Here is an 18,743-nt window from a genome sequence, read left to right as displayed (position 1 = left end):
GAATAATAAAACCCAAGGGATTAATACTAAAACCCCAAGGCATTATGAACCCAATAGAATAATATTAAAACCAAGGGACTAATATTATAAACCCAACATATATAAACCCTAAGATAAATATTATACACGGTAAAGTAAACATGCTTGACCATCATTGATTGTCATATTGAGATTATCATTATCACAATTCCATGTTGGACCATGGTTGACCATGGTTGACATCATAATAAACCATGGTTGACCGGGGAATAATAAAACCAAGCAATTGATATTATAAACCCACAGAAACAATAAACACAAGGGATTAATACTAAAAACCCAAGGGATTATGAGCTTAAGGGAATAATAATAAACCTAAGGGACTGATATTATAGACACAAGGTATATAAACCCTAAGTGGAGACACATTTTTTTCATAATGTGAGATGAGACCATCATTGACAACAGTTGACCATCGTTGGTTATGGTTGACCGTGGTTGACTATGATTGATATTATAAACCCAAGTTCATAATAAACCCAAGGGGTTGATATTATGAACCCAAAGGAAACAATAAACCCAATGGATTAATACTAAAACCCCAAAGGACTATGAATCCAATGAAATAATATTAAAACCAAGGGACTAATATTATAAACCCAACATTGGTAAACACAAATATAAATATTACAAACACTAAAATAAACATGGTTTATTTTCATGGTTAGAAAATCCTTCTCACAATGCAACATTCAACCATGGTTGGCTATGATTAATTATGGTTGACCATGATTGATATTATAAACCTAAGGGAATAATAAACCCAAGGGAATGATATCATAAACTCAAAGGAATAATAAACCTATGGGATTAATGCTAAAACCCCAAGGGATTCTAAACCCAACGGAATGATATTAAACCCAAGGGACTAATATTATAAACTAAATGTATATAAACCCTAAGATAAATATTATAAACACTAAAATAAACATGATTTACCATAATTTATTTTCATATTGAGACAATCCTTATTACAATTCGATGTTGGACCATGGTTGACCGAGGAATAATAAGCCCAAGCTATTCATATTATAAACCCAAAGGATTAATACTAAAACCCCAAGGGATTATGAACCTAAGGGAATACTATTAAAGTCAAGAGACTAATATTATAAACCCAAGGTATATAAACCCTAAGTGGAGACAATTTTTGTCATAATGCGAGATGAGACCATGATTTACGATAGTTGACCATGGTTGGTTATGGTTGACCATGATTTATATTATAAACTCAAGTTAATAATAAAGCCAAGGGATTGATATTATGAACCCAAGGGAAACATAAACCCAAGGGATTAATACTAAAACCCCAAGGGATTATGAACCCATAGGAATAACATTAAATGCAAGGGACTAATATTATAAACCCAACATTCGTAAACCCAAATATAAATATTACTTTCATCGTGTGACAATCCTTGTCACAATGTGACATTCAACCATGGTTAACCATGGTTGCATATGATTGACAATGGTTGACCATGATTGATATTATAAAACTAAGGGAATAATAAACTAAAGGATTGATATTAAAAACCCAAAGGAATAATAAACCTAGGGGATTAATACTAAAACCACAAGGGATTATCAACCGAGGGGAATAATATTATAAACCCAATGTATATAAACCCTAACATAAATATTATAAACACTAAAATAAATATGATTGACTATCATTGATTTTCATATTGAGACAATACTTATCACAATTCCATGTTGGGCAATGGTTGACATCATAGTAAACCATGGTTCAGCAGGGAATAATAAACTCAAGTGATTGATATTATAAACCGAGAGGAACAATAAATCCAAGGGATTAATACTAAAACCCCAAGGGATTATGAACCTGAGGGGATAATATTCAACTCGGTGGACTAATATTATAAACCCAAGGTATAAAACTCTAACATAAATATTAAAAATACTAAAATAAACATGGTTGAATTAATAAACCTCAAGAATTAATATTTTAAACTCAAGGGATTAATAAACCCTAAGAACTAATATTTTAAACTCAATGGATAATAAACCAAAGGGATTATGAATATTGTAAACTCATGGAACTAATAAACCGAATCGTTTATTGTTATAAGAGATTATAAACCCTAGGATTAATATTATAAATCATACGATTACAAGCCTTAAGATTATAAACCCTAAACCCAACATTATAAACCCTAAATCTCAAACTAAATATTATAAACGAAAATATTAAACCATAATTTATTCAATGTCGCAATATGACATTGAATAAATTGCTATATAATGTATCATTATGACAATGATTGTCATATTGCTTGATGCTTGTCACACTGTGATGTTGCTTGTCCCATGGTTGCCCACAGTTGATCATGGTTGATCATGTTTGACATTGATTAACCATACTTGACCATGACTGATGATATCCAACCATAGTTGACCATATTCAAAGAAGGTATAGCTTGGAATGTTATATTTTTGCTTTAGTTGACCAAACTTGACCATGGTTATGACTATGGTTGACCAAAGATGACCACAAGATCGTGACCATGGTTGTGACTAGGTTGACCAAAGATGACCATGGTTGACCAAGGTTTTCCATGGTTGAACATGATTGGACATGGTTTGATATATTTGGGCATGGTCGACCATAATTTTCTATGATAGAATATGGTTGTCCATTTTTACAATGGTTGACCATGTCGAACCATACAGAGCTTGATTTAAAATGTTTGACCATTAGGGATGGGTAAAGCAATAGGTTTCCTAAGTTGAAAGGGATGAGCATGGTTGACCAAGGTTAAACATGGTTAACTATAGCTAACAAAGCTTGTACATCATTGAGCATGGGCGACAATGAATAATGATAATATTAAAATGTTAATCTTGATATCATTAATACTATCATTAACAATTTTTAAATATCATAATTAATATTAAAAATACAATTATTAGTAGAGAATTTTTATATTTTAATTTTTATTAATTACTTTATTATTTATTTATTAATATTAATATTAAATCTGTTTATATCAATCATGTTAATGTGTTTAATAATATTGATATTTTTAATTAAATATTATTAATATTTATATTATAATTTAAATGTTATTAATAGTATTAATGTTATTAGGTTAATAACATTAAATGCTAATCATTTTAAAAATTTATTATGATTAATAATATTATTGTTCTAGACAAATAATATTAATGATATTATTAATAATATTTTTTAATATTAATTTTAATGTAATTAAACTAATAATAATAATAATTGTTGTTGTTGTTGTTCAATATTAATATTTTAAATCATTAATATTAATGTTATATAATAATTTATATTAATATCAATAAAATTTGAAGATGATTATGATTGACCGTAGTTGATCTAGTCTTCCCATGGTTTGATATATTTCAGCATGTTGATTATACTTTTCTATGACAGAATATGTTTGTCCAATTTTACAATGTTTGACAATATTCAACCATAGAGAGCTTGGTGACCATGTTTGGCCATTCTAACCTTGGTTGATCCTAATTGGACAATATAGTTATGACTAATAATATCATTATTAGTACATAATTTTTAGATCTAAATTTTTATCAATAATTATTACATAGTAAATATTATTAATATCATTTATTAAAACAAATGTTAATTCTACTTATCTCTATATTGAGAATGTTATTGTGTTTAATATTGATATTGTTAAGTAAATCATATTAATATTAGATAAATATTTTAAATATTATTAGTAATTTTAATATTATTATGTAAATACTGATAATTTTTTAATAATTTTAAAAAATAATTAACATTAATAACAGTAGTAATTATTTTCTAGACATGGTGAATATCATTATATTAATTATATTTCAATAATATTGTTTTTTATTAATGATATTATATTAACAATATTATTAATAATATTGCTTTTATTATTATTATTAATTATGATGATATTTATTAAAATTAATGTTATATAATAATTAATAATAATATTTAATGTGAAAATATTATTAATATTTAAATGTTATATTATGATTTTGAAAAGTTTATAATATTAATTTTTTCGATTTATTAATATCTCGTGTTTATAATATTACTATTAACTTTATTAATAAATATAATATCAATATCAATATTATTATTAAATTTCAATATTAATTATTAAAAATTAATACTAATACTAATACTAATTTTAATCATAATATTATTATCATTTCAATATTAATATTAATCTTAATATTAAATAATGTTTCAGAAATACTAAAAAATATAAAACATAACTAAACTAATTTGTATACCCTAAACCTAAAACGTTAACTTGAAACTAAAACATCCATGCTAAATTTTGTTTAAAATAAAAATAAAACCTGAAATGAAAACCTCACAGCTTGAAACTAATACCAAAAACTTAAATATTAAAGGATACTTCAAACTAAAAGCTTAAAACATAAAACATTAAATTTGTAATACATGGTGCCAAATTGGTTAAAAAATAGAACAAAACTTAAAATAAAATAAAACCAAAATTGAAAACCTCAAAACTTCAAACTAATACCAAAATATATTTTAAACTAAAAACTTAAAACATAAAACTTTAAATGAGTAATACAGGGTGCGAAATTGGTTCAATCGACTAGGATTCAATTCATTATTAGTTTAAAGGTTGATATGAATGAACCTTGAGTGTTGAATGACATTTGATATTGGTTGGGTGATTTTCACTCAAATATAAGTTAATGACTTTGAGTGTTGGATGAAATTTGATATTGGTTGAGTGATTTTCACTCAAATAGAAGTTAGTGATTTTACATGATAGTGATTTTACATGAGCAAAAATAAAAGTGGGGACTAAAATCTAAAGAAAATTCAGAATTGTTCGAAAAGCCGAGAGGACTAAGAATTAGACTATTTATGTTCTCATCATTAAGAAAAGAAACTACTCTCATCATAAGCTTTGTCATCATAGGCATTTCATATTATCATAGCTCATAGCCATTGATTACAATTTAGAAATTGCTGGGTATGGATTGATGTTTTATAACAATATGAAAAAGGTTATAAAATGTTGCAGTTTTTTAATGAACATTAAGATATATTATCATGAAAGTTAAAATTTAAATTAAATTCATAAGTCAATTATATAATATACTATATAGATTTACTAAATATTAAAATTGATAAAATTATATATATATATAAACACTTTTAGAGATGCATGGTTATTATCTATTTAAAATAACTTATTTATAAATTAAATTAAAAATCATTAAAAATAATCTCAATCTCAATTTGCAAAAATATTATAAGAAATTCTTACACTAAATTATGACATCCCAACTCATTGAAACTCAATTTTAAAAATATTTATAAAGTTTGACTAAACTTGAATTAGTACCATTAACAACGCCATATTGTAATCATGACAACTCACTACAAATTTGATCTTTTTGTTGAAAAAAAGGAACATTATTTATTAGAGTGGGTGTAAAACTATGGTTTTTCTTTGCTAGCATTGTATTATTGTGAATATATGAATTCCAAACTAGCAGTGACAACAAAGCCACTTCAATGGTCTAGGTATGATACCATGAATAGTTTTGATGTTTAAAATTTCAGAGTGGTTAATATCATTTCCAATCATGCCAAAGGTTCCTTTAGATGTAACCTTAGATTCACCACCACTCACATATTATGCCTCATCTAAATCTATTCATATTTGAAGCTATATTTGAATAGAATCGGCAATTTTGAAGAGGTACAAATTCACGAGTTTTGTTCATTGAAAAAATTGAAATATGAGTTTTTTTTTATAATCATGAAGCATGAAAGGCTTTTTCAACTCACCTACTACCTTACTGATGTTCGACCTAAAATATGAACTCTCAAGAAATCTAAGGGCCACTTTGGCAACGATAGTGATTGAATTCATATGATACTTTCCTTCCATCTTCCTGTCTATAATTTGGATGATTAATTAAAAATAAAATCTTTACCTACATTGAGAGTAATATTTCCTCAATGGGTAGATACTTATCAAAGGTCTTTCTCCCATATATGATTTCTAATAAAAACACTCCAAAACTATATACATCATTCTTCTGAGTCACAACACCAGTGGAAAGATACTTGTAAAAGCGTCTCCGCATAAAAATGGAATTGTCGCTGCAATTTTTTCAACTGTAAAATGTAAACTGAACTAGTGATGTTTTATAACAATCTCAAAAGGATTACACTAAAAAAACCCTAAGGGTCAATTTGGAAACAACAATGATTGATTTCATATCATACTTTCCTTCCAACTTATTGTCTATAATTTCTAGGGTTTTCATTGATCTCGACTCATAATCTCCCACCTGTAAATTTAATTATTCATAAAAACTCACAAAAAAATAATTATGTAGTTAATTAGGATGATCATACATAAATTTTGGATGATTAATTAAAAATAAAAAATTTACCCACATTGAGAGTAATCTTTCCTTAGTGGGTAGAATCGAAGGCATTTCTCCCACATATGATTTCTAATAAAAACACTCCAAAACTATATACATCATTCTTTTGAGTCACAAGACCACTTGAAAGATACCTGTAAAAACATCTCCAGGTATAAATGGAATTGCCACTAAAAGTTTTTCAACTGTAAAACTAAAGCAGTAATGTTTTATAACAACCTCAAGAGGCATACACTAAAAAATCCCTAATTATTTTTCGATGTGTGTAGAGTTGCATTTGTGTCCAAGTGGATGGATGGTGCCTTCTAAGGAAGATATTGTCAACAAATTAACAAAGTCCAATCAGGTGACCTTTTGATAATAATTTGACATTAATCTTCCATATGTGTTTTATACAACTACAACAATACAAATGATAAATAATCACAAAATAAGATAATATAGTAGATTATTACAACATAAAATGAAAAAGCTAAATACATATTCCCAAAGTTAGTATCAATTGGAGCTAGTGACATCAATGCCACTTTAATTACGAGGAAAAAAGAAAGTGCATGTCTCCAAGTTTGTCTTTGAGCTTGTGACTCATGAGCTCGATGGCTCCTTAATTACTAGGAAACAGAAATAGACAAGCACATGCATTAGCCATCCATTACAAACATTTGATGAGGCCATGAATAGAAACAGTTAATGGAATTAAACATTTTATAATTTGAAGAGATATGCATGGAGTAATCTAATTTATGTTTTATAAATTTTGTTTAGGTGTCGGGGCCATCACAAGCATTACAAAGATTTGAGGGGGCCATGAATATAAATGGTTAATGGAGTTATGTCTTTAATGTGGAGATTCATACTTCTAAGAATATAATTTATGATTTATAGATTTTATTTTCAAAGTTTTATTACTAATTATCATATGTGATTGAGGTGTGGTAAATTTTAATCATAATTTGGTAAAAAATAATTTTAAACATGCTTTAAACACATGTTTATATATGCAAGGAAGTTATGAGTTAAATTTTCATTGCTTCATTGAATGAAAATGATGAGAATATACCTTAGTCTTTCAATTTAGGCCATCCCATTAAAATAATTAATTAAAAAAATGATTAAAGTACTCAATTCCACCTTAGTCTTTCAATTTAGGCCATGAGATCAAAATAATTAATTAGAAAAATGATGGAAGTACTCAATTCCAATAGGGAAGAGGCCTATCGGCATAAATATAAAGTTGATATCAAAATATATTAACTAAAATGAATATCCAAATGATTTACTTGAATTTTATATAGATTTCTTTTTTTAAACTAGCATAAGTACGGATGTAATATGAGTGAAGAGGGATCAAATTTCTTCATTACAAACTTCTTTAGAATGTAAAATACAATGTGTTATTTTTCATTATTTAAATGATATTTTTGAATTCTATATAGAATAGATACTACCAAATATACATTTTAACAATAAAAAGTTTATTTTCTCATATGTACATAATCTTTTTCAAATGATATATAATATATACATGATTGACATTAAAATATTTTACATAACATTTATATAGATACATTTTATAGTGTAAATTAAAATAAATTTTATTATTAATAGATTTTTAAGTATATGTCAATGTTAATTCATATTAAAATATTTTAATGATAACTCACATTAAATATTTTTCTATATACAACATTAAAAGTTCTTATTTTAACAATTTTTTTTCTAAATATAGATATATATGAAGTTGATATCCATATAAATTAGTGAACATAGATCTTCAAATAGTTTATCTAAATTTATTGTTAAAATATTTTTGAATAGTCTAAGATTTAAATATTTTATTCACACAAATTTTTATTTCTAATTAGTATATAACATATTTTTTTTATTATTATAACTAGACATTGTTTTTCTATTTAGACATTATCCCTTTTACTGAACTGTAAAATGAACTTCTGGACTGAACTATAATAATTATACATATTTCCTTATTTTCAGTATCTTCGCATTATAACAAAGCTAAGCATGTCTATCTATTCTTCTTTTTGTATTTTTCTTTTAAACATTAAAAAGCTCGAATCAGGGCGTAATTAGTGTCAAGTTCGAAATGAATACAATCAAGTCAGTTAATCGAATGCAAAACGAACTTGGATCGAATCAGCCGATCAAATCCCTTACTGCACAAAGGAGACAAAAACAAATTAAAGCCAAAATCACTGTGAGGGATTTTCTTAAATAATTTTCGTTCATAATAAAGGAAGATATATATATATATATATATATAATCTGTTAGAAGAAAGGAATGTATACAATCTATTAGAGGTATTTTGAGTGATTAAAGGAATGCATATAATCTACTTGAGTTAGTTTGACTGAATAGTATTTTGAGCAAAAATGCTATCCCAATCTGATCTAAATTAAACTTACAATAACAACATTATGTGATCGGATTACAGGAATCATTCTTAATTACAACAACCGTATGTTTTAGTTACCTGCCCTGACAGGAAAAGACGCCCCAGAGAGGAAGACAAGAAAAAACCATATAAACTTTATACCTATACGAGCTAACAGGAACCACCTTTCAATTCTGGCTCTGTATGCCTACGTACTTTTCTGGGATAAACAACACGGTTATAATGTCGATTTTTTTGTTTTTAAGCTTGATCCATGAGGATTTGGATTTGAAGCTTGAATGCCATAAATTACGTTACTTTATAACTGGGAGATTTCTAATTTATCTATCCCAAGGACCACAAAGAGATTGTTCGAGTGCTAACAAATATTCTTGGAGCATGTCTTTCTCATACATAAAAGACAAAATGGGTTTCCCATTTAAGTCATCTGACATGGGGATTTGGATTCGTGGTGTCGAATTCGAACATATTGACCACCTGTAACACGTAGGATTCGTTATATAATATTTTATTTTATATATATATATATATATATACATATATTAAAAATTAGATATTTCTTACACAAATTTTAATTAATAATACAAATTTATTGATTTCAAACATAGATCTTCATCTATAGCTATTAGCATGCATAGTACATACAAAATTCAAATACATGTCAGGTACTGGTCACATAAATCATGATTCATAATTCATAACTGAAAGACAACTTACAACTACAAGATAGTAAGATAAACACACTCACAACTGCAGTTTTCTCATTAAGTCATCAAATCAAAATGTGTTACATAGGTGGTGCTGGTACAATGCCAATGGCAAATAGAAATAGAAAATATAAAACAACTACAGGTATACAAGCCTCAAGGCATCAATCACCATCAGAATCAGCATCAATGTCCTCATCATCATGGTCCCCACTACTCTTCTCTGCATCCTCCTCCTCCCCTTTATCCATAGTCGCCTTTGCATCTGCTGGTGTGGAGGATGACCCCTCTAAGTCATCAAATCTAACAGGCTCTAGCACTGGATAATTGAGATCCATGTTGGTCAATGCCATTTCAACACTGGTGTCCAGACCCATATCATCAGGGACAGTGTTACTTGGGAGCGGGAGCGACATTTTCAGAAGCTCTTGGTTTGGTGCACTTGATTAAATACAAGTTCCATACCCTAATACATGACAAAATTCAATGGAAACATTGCAATCCCCCAATCCTAAAATCCTGAAAAACTGATAAGTCTGCTGGATTTTGAATGAAATCTAAAATTATACTTTCTCCATATGAAATCCAATGAGGCTGGAACCACTCTCAAACATCCTGAGTCATTTCATGGTAATGTTAAAAATTTAAGTAAAAGGATGAAAATGAAAATTACGGAGAATGTCATTTTTACTTTAAGAATTTAACATTACCATGAATAGCATATCAATACTAGGGCCCACACTTATCATGAAGCTGCCAAAACGCTTGCCAAATGAAAATATGCATGGCTGTAATGACCAAATGTGGCCTTTTCATACCTGCGCAGGTCACTTTTTGAGCCTAGTGAGTCCTGGAAAACAGGACATGATTCCCAAAATCGTGACACGCTGAGAAAATCATGACACGCAGTCGGATTCGATGTGTCAAAAAAGGACACGACGTGTCATTCGTTTTGGACACGAATCTAGAGAGAATCGCGTCGGACACGATGGATTCGGGATTCGTGGGGCCTATAGGACGAATCCGGTTACTTAGTTTCCCATTGATAAAGGTAAAACACACATTATCCCACCAATGCACACTAAAGCATGCAAATTTATTAGTATATTGTAAAAGACTTGTCCCTTTACACCTAATTCAATTATACTAAATATAATGGGCAATTAAGATAATATAAATGGAAAAATGGATGAAACATGTTATTTTCTCAGGAAATGGAGTGATAAATGGATGATTAAGAAAAATGTGAATTCTCTAACACTTGTTATTTGTAGGTTGAATTCAATACCAAAATAATATAACTTTTCCACCATAAGCTAACCAAATCTAAACATATTCTAAGAGAATTTAGGTCCTCATGGAGTGTTTGAATTAGGTGAGCTAACATGTCATGTGCAACCATTATTTTCAAATGAGCTTCTATGAACCAATTTGGTATGGGTAAGGATAAGGCTAAGATAGAGATTTTGTCCTGGCATTTATTAGACAAGGCATTTATCCACTATATTTTCTTTGTATTTCTTATAAATGATAGTCACAAACAATCATCTTAGTAACTCACTTGTATTACTCAAGAGTCAACTACTCTAGAAAATACTTCAAACTATGATGATATGTCTTAATCTAGAAGCACTCCCCAAAGAGATATAGGTTCAAATTATATACTTAATGATGTATGCTCAGTATCTCTTTCTTATAGGTGGACTTGCTAAATTGTTATTTATTAATGAATGTTAAGGGGCACCTTTCTTTCATCAACCTTGCTCCAAGAACTCCATTTGAAACATCATATTCCAATACATAAGTCATAGTGAAATTATGAATGTTTAAGATGAGTGTAGTACACATGCATTCCTTTAACTATAAAAAGACATGAATACTGACCTTATTTCATACAAAGACATTATTTTAATATAAAGGTCTACCATTCATGTACCATTCACACATGATTTTTCACAAACATTTTGCAGTGGCCCAAAAGATACCACATGATTTTGTTATCACCCAACAAAAATCATAAGTTGGAAACAAATAACCACCACCACAACATAGTACAATGACCTCTAGGCATAGGTTGATGAACTCAATAACCCTCTTAACAATCGATGTAGCAATCAATGTGGTGGAGTAAAATTATATGGTGGTGGAGATCACAAAGCAAATTTTACATCATTATACTTACAGTCTAGTTATCAAGTTTTTTTAATGTAAGGTTGTAAGCCTAGCTGATACTGAGACCATAAACAAGTTAACATGTTGATCCTAATTAAGAATGAGCTTTAGAACATTAATGAGTATGATACCAATCACGGATTAGTCAGAGATATAATCAACAATGGCTAAGAATCACTGAAAATCACTGTTGATTCTCCGGCTCATGGATGTATAAATAATGATGAATAAAATAAGCAAGCCCACTTTGAGAGTTCAGACCTTTCCAATTAGATTCAACACAATTTTGCCACTCATCCACCTATAATTTTTCTTCGAGTTAAAAACAGCGTATGCTAATATGGTTAATTATTACAGAGTATCCCACCACGGAACAATTTTGCCACTCATCCACCTATAACTTTTCTTCGAGTTAAAAACAGCGTATACTAATATGGTTAATTATTACGAAGTGTCTCACCACTTCCGTGACTGTTCCCAATCGATATATGCTGTTCGAAAAATTAAAACCACTGTAGAACAAATAGAACACAATTGTCACGATCTAACTGTCAATGGCATTGCATTATTGTAGATCATACCGTGCATCTGCATTTCCACAGGCGACAGCAGACAATATTGAAGGTGAGGGTTGAGTAATTGATAGGAACTCTGTGAGATATTCGAGTTACAATTTCCCTTACACAATATTAATGTGCAAAGGTTTCAGCAGGGAATTCATCATTTCAATGCTTGAGGGTACTAAAAACCTGTTTAAAATAGTAAAGTGGCAATATTTCTGCTTCAAACTTGAATGCGTGAGTTTCTCTTGGGAAAGATCTTGTCACTTCACTGTTCTTAAAAGTTTGTGCAAGATCCGGCAGGAATCTGTCACCTTGAAACTTATTCTCTTACATGCCAGGAATCCGTCCCTCTGATGTTTTAACGTTGAGCGTATTTTTAACCCACTGTAATATAATGACCAGTGCATTTTTACCCACCAATACTATTCACTTTTGGGAAGAACCAAAGGACAACTCTTGATTCGTGAAAGAAGATCAGCGTATTAGCATGAACCTCTCAGGCTACAGCTCGGCCAGCAAATGAATAACGCTACATGACGATGTAGGCTATCTGGGTAGTCTCATCAATGTACATTAATAAATGAGACTGTCTGGGACGTCTGAAATTATATGGCTAAGCAGGCATGGCCGGATTTTTGGGAGCTGCCGGCGGGCACAGTATATTGCTTTGGTACTTACGAGAGATATATGGATTCGTCGTGGTGGACTTACAAATTTGATTGTGATTTTTTCATAATTTTATTGGTTTTTGTTTTTCATAATTTGATTGGTTTTCCAGTAAGTTGATTTGTATTAGATTGGTTTTAACTATAGATTTAGTAAATATGCAGATGGATCAGATCTTTTAATTTCCAATTTTTTTAACAGTGTAAAGTTCAAGAAACGGCATTCTAAAAATTTTGAACTTTGGATGTTTGATAAATATATGAATAAGATAAATTTATTCTGTTTTTTTAACACGTGATTTTTCATTATTTAAATTACACTTTTAAATGGAAAATAGATAATTACTTTTTTTAATATATAAATGAGTGGAATTCCAAAGAATTTAACTACCCAGCTAAAACACGGAATTCCAAATACATTTCAAACAAAAATATCCAAAAATATAGAATAATAATACATTTCAAAAAAAAATATCCAAAAATATAGAATAATAATAATACTGGAAATATTTTAACATAAAAATATATTTTTCAACTACTTATATAAACATAGTTCTTTTTAAATATATATCCTTTCAATTATAATAATTATGTATATTTCCTTGAAATTATAACAAAGCTAAGCATATTTAGCAATTCTTATTTTTGTATATTCCTTTAAAACATCGTAAGCTCGAATCAGGGAGGAATTAGTTTCAAGTTCGAAATGAATTCGGATGAAGTCGGTTAATCGAATGCAAAACGAATTTGGATCGAATCAGCTAATCAAATCCCTTACTCCACAAAGAAGATATAAAGAAATTAAAGCCAAAATCAGTGTGAAGGATTTTCTGAAATAATCTTCGTTTATAATATATATATAATCTGTTAGAGGAAAGGAATGTAAACAATCTATTAGAGGTAGTTTGAGTGATTAAAGGAATGCATATAATCTACTAGAGTTAGATTTGAGTGAATAGTATTTTGAGCAAAAATTATATCCCAGTCTCATCTAAATTCTAACTTAGAATAACAACATTATGTCATCCTTACAGGAATTATCCTTAATTACAACAATGGTATGTTTTAGTTACCGGCCCTGACACCTGGAAATGACGCCCCAGAAAGGAGCACAAGAAAAAAAATTATATAAACTTTATACCTATACAAGGAAGACAAGAAAAAAACCATATAAACTTTATACCTATACCACCTAACAGGAACCACCTTTAAATTCTGGCTATTTATGCCTGCGTACTTTTCTAGGATAAACAACACGGTTATAATGTCGTTTTCTTGTTTTCAACCTTCATCCATGAGGATTTGAAGCTTGAATGTCATGAATTACGTTACTTTACTTTATAACAGGGAGATTGCTAATTTATCTGTCCCAAGGACCACAAGGCTATAATGTGAAGTTTACAAATGGTATGTATTATAATGTAACATGTCACATCACCATAAATCGTTATCAAAATCGAACATGACCATTGCTCAAGTACCTACTTATTCAAATAACGTTGTATACTGTAAAAGCATATGCAAAATACAACTGACTTGAATATATTGAATATACTAACTCGTATAGATTTATTTCAAATAAGGATTTAATATGACTGGAGAGATTTAATTTTTTTCCCTTGTATAAATTTTTTATGAGTTAATATTTTTTTAAATATTTTATATAGTTTTTTATTAATTTTTATTTGTCAAATATAATAAAATTTCAATTTTAATCACAGACTACTATTTTTACACATTATATTCAACTGTAAAATAAATCTCTCAACTCAACAACATAACACAAAAAAAACTCAATAACTTTCCAGTTATCTCCCCTCTCAAACACTAATACATGTAGGGGGGGTTTTAAGGCAATATTTAAGACAATATTTAAGTGAATTGTCTTAACTTAAGACAAAAAGAAACTCAAATATTGTCTTAAATATTGTCTCTAAGGGGGTGTCACAAAATATAATGTCTCAAAATATAATGTCTCAAAAATTTGTCTCTATAAAAACAATATAGAACACATATTATTATTGTCTCTATAAAGACAATTTGATTTGTCTCTCTAGAGACAATTTCATTTGTGTCTCTTTAGAGACAATTACATTTTTGTCTTTTTAGAGGCAATTCCATAATTCAAACTATTCTCTCTCTAGAGACAATATAAAAAATTATTTAAAAAATAAATAAATATCCATAATTCAAACTATTGTCTCTCTAGAGACAATATAAAAAATTATTTAAAAAAAAAATAAATGTCCATAATTCAAACTATTGTCTCTCTAGAGACAACATAAAAAATTATTTAAAAAAAAATAAATGTCCATAATTCAAACTATTGAGTTAAAGAAGTTTCGAACGCATGAAGATATGAAAGCAAATTCAAACGAGAAAAAATTTAAACTGAATGACATGGGAGAAGATCAGTTATTTCCCATGGCACTTACTTTTGCTCTTGCTAGGGCGATTATTAGGACACTGTATAACGCATGGACAGTTGTCAACGTAAAGATGAAGTAGTGGAGCTGGTTCATGCCAGTGAGGGAGACCAGAGGATACTTACCATTGAATCAAGAGGGAATGAATAATTATCAAACTATCATAAATATCTTGAAGCATATCAAATGGACTAACACGATCTAAGTAACATCTAATAGCATTGGAAATTTGAATACCCAACATAGAGTTTGGTATCCACCTCAGAACAATGATCGATAGCATGAGCCATTGATTATTCTGTTTGACATGGAAGCATACTATAAGCCATTCCTTTCGATATACAAATCTTAGAAATGGGCTTCTCTCCAATGGTCAGTAGAAACGAGATGAATCCCATAAGCATCAGTTCTGCAATCCAAAAAAGACCATTTAAAATGTATTATGTCAGCCGATGTCATGTGATGCAATCTCATTCTGAAATTCTGAGAGTTGCTAAAAGACAGACTTGCTATAACGATCTGAATACTTCTTATGAACAGCTCTTAGCTTATTTCCTCCCATATTTAGGTGAAAATCAACCATGAAATACGCACATTCCCTGGAACAATGCACACAAATGTTATTACCTCAATGTACAGAGTTAATAAAATGTCCGTACGCCTCCAGACGCTCAGTATGCGCATTAGTATTAGATAAAGATTCAATTAAGACAGGGTGTTAGTAGCTGAGTTCCAACATATAGTTGATCAAGACACAATGTTCTGGCCGTAGCTGATCAACAATGCCTGCTTGTAATTGATGAAGAAATTTAAAATGTTTAGGAGTAGGATTTCTTTAGAAGGGTAAAATCAGTAAAAGCATGATGCTTTAAAAATTTTAAGGCTTACTTTAGGTCTGCTTCAGAGTAGCCTGTATGAAGGGTAACTGTTTTGTTCCAACATGGATCCTTCCTCAAAGTGCATCGAGCAGTGTAGACAGCAGCAGCATCAAGCATTGATGGACTGTAGATAGTCCATGCGCTTTATGGACATATCTTGCCATGCCAAGCACTTAATGTCCAAGAGGCTTATAAAGGGATAAGAGGCAAAAAGAGGAAATAGGCATATTCAACAATAAAATAATAAAACAAACGAGAAGTGAAAGACAGCCAAACCACATAGCCTCCAATTCAAATATAAGTAGACAATACTGGCATCTGTTGTATGATTGCAAACAACATACATGTTTTCATGTCATTGTCAATAAAATTGAATGTAGGCTAAGAGCATCATACTTTGAATTCCCCGAGACTCTAACCAAATATTTTTATTGAATTTACAATTTCTTTCATCCATTAGGACATCAAAACATGCTGGAATAAGTACACAGGACATACTATTCATGTTCTTGAATATAACTTTAACACCATGTATAATCATAATTCCACAAGACTTGGTAAGAAATAAGAAGCACTATTTCTATACAGTTAAAAAGTGGACATCAAAAGATTTGACACAAGTTAGCAAGACTGATGGTATCAAAGCACAATTATTTTGCCAAATCAGAAAATACACATCTTTGGGGATGCACACTACTGCAAATCTAGAAATATTTACATTAATCTAGGTGAAGAGAGCAATTCTCCTAGTTAAGCAGATAACTAACTCTCGAAATTCTTCTTTGGCATCTTCGTCACTGTCTTTAAAATTTGAGAATTGTCGTCAATAATACTTCCTTGTGTCCAGCATTTTAACATCTCCAAGGCTGCCTTTTGGCTGATCCATTGGGACCATATGACCTGCATCATGAACCTGGTGCAGCAAAATAGAAAATTCCGTAAGGAAGAAATTATCTACTTGTACAGCGAAATCAAAGATGATCATCGAGTGCCTTTTACCTTGAGAAAACTGAGTGGTCCATAACTGGTTATTAAACCTGCTTCCTTATCGTCTACAAGGAAGGATTTTGTAGGTGCCTTCTTGAAATTCTCACTTCCAGACCAATCCATGGAATTCACCCATCTTGAATTGCCTGAAAGACACATAATTTGAACAATTAACTTTTCAATTTTGAAGATTAGACTGACAAGCCTGAAAAACACAACTGCAAATAAGTTAATAACAGACTTAACACCTAAATCATAAAGTCATTCTCTAAAACAAAAACAATATGTTATATGTATACAATATCATTACCTAACCAATTGCAAATGAGATCATATTCTCCTGCATAAACTAGCAACTTAACACCATCCTCCAAGAGTGTTGGAATGCCAACTTCCATATTCCGCATCCAGTCAATAAGCATAGCTTCATAAACCAAAGGGCTACAGGAGACAAATTTTCGGCTGCCAACCCCCACGGCATCCCTAACGGAACCCTGGTTTAAGTGATTCTCCATATTTGAAAAATCATATCACAGGCCACCATTGCACTCCTTTCGAACATCATAGTACTGTAAAATATAAAACAAAATAATGGAAACTAATATCGTAAGATATATAAAACAACGATGACAAACTACATTTTAAGATACAAAATGCTAATAAAATAAACATAATGTCTCGTTGTCCAGTATTTAGAATTTAAGTCTTACATTGATATTCCCAGCTAATGCCATAATGGAATTGAAAATTGAGGTGCACAGCAAGTATGATGCAAAGCATGTGACAGTCCCTTCGGTACCTGGCAAGTTATCACATCGACTATAATCAGAACCTACATTAAGAACCTTCGATAAAGGATCTAGCATAACATCAGCCGTAACCAGTTACTTAAAACACTTCACAAATGGTAACTAAGGGTCATAAAGCAAGCAACATTTAGCCATCAAGCTTCTCGCAATTTAAAACATAGTAACAAGATTTCAATATGAACACATACAAATCTAGTTCAGTAAACAAAGTATACATCTCATAAATATGAAAATATGCATTTTGTTCCAAATTTTAATAGGATTTCAGCCCCATGAAAAAATATTCCTTGAAATTTTATGACTAGTTTATATTTATAGGTGTCTATTTCTGAGATTTTTGGGCTATTTTTTTATGGATTAAAGGTCTACAAGTATCAAATACATTAGATATATTATCAAAAACGATAAAAAGTGGACCATATTGCAAAATGTTTGTAAAAACACGCAATAAACAAGAATGAACTAACTAGAGGAGGGAAAAGCATCACCTATGCACAATATTTTGAGAGCCAGATAAGCCTTCACTACTGTTATGGAAAACACTTGCACAAACAACTTAAAAAATACATTGAATATTTCAAAAACCACATCAACAAACAAATCTTCCATAGCGGATAAGTGTTCAAAGCCCTTAACACAAAT

General features: G+C 29.9%; 1 protein-coding gene across 1 annotated transcript; it reads right to left on the bottom strand.

Moving 5' to 3' along the window:
- Positions 1–16,951: 16,951 nt before the first annotated feature.
- LOC149158819 (serine carboxypeptidase-like) lies at positions 16,952–17,728 on the bottom strand. The gene is made up of 3 exons (XM_089433389.1): positions 17,603–17,728; positions 17,305–17,438; positions 16,952–17,218 (listed from the first exon to the last, which is right to left on the bottom strand). The coding sequence occupies exons 1-3, from the start codon at positions 17,712–17,714 to the stop codon at positions 17,129–17,131; spliced, it is 336 nt and encodes a 111-aa protein (XP_089289515.1). The 5' UTR covers positions 17,715–17,728; the 3' UTR covers positions 16,952–17,128.
- Between the last annotated feature and the right edge of the window lie 1,015 nt (positions 17,729–18,743).

This window comes from Pinus tabuliformis, chromosome 5_2 (genome assembly GCF_031772625.1).
Source record: "Pinus tabuliformis cultivar Carrire ecotype Pingquan chromosome 5_2, CPIR1, whole genome shotgun sequence".
Classification (NCBI taxonomy): domain Eukaryota; kingdom Viridiplantae; phylum Streptophyta; class Pinopsida; order Pinales; family Pinaceae; genus Pinus; species Pinus tabuliformis.
Note: the sequence above shows the minus strand (reverse complement) of the source record. Positions and strands in the feature narration are given on the sequence as shown.

Coding starts and splice junctions, on each gene's coding strand:
- LOC149158819 (XM_089433389.1), bottom strand. CDS start 17,714: ATGCTTATTGACTGGATGCGGAATATGGAAGTTGGCATTCCAACACTC. Junction 17,439..17,602: donor TCTCATTTGCAATTGGTTAG/GTAATGATATTG, acceptor TGTGTCTTTCAG/GCAATTCAAGATGGGTGAAT. Junction 17,219..17,304: donor GACCACTCAGTTTTCTCAAG/GTAAAAGGCACT, acceptor TTGCTGCACCAG/GTTCATGATGCAGGTCATAT.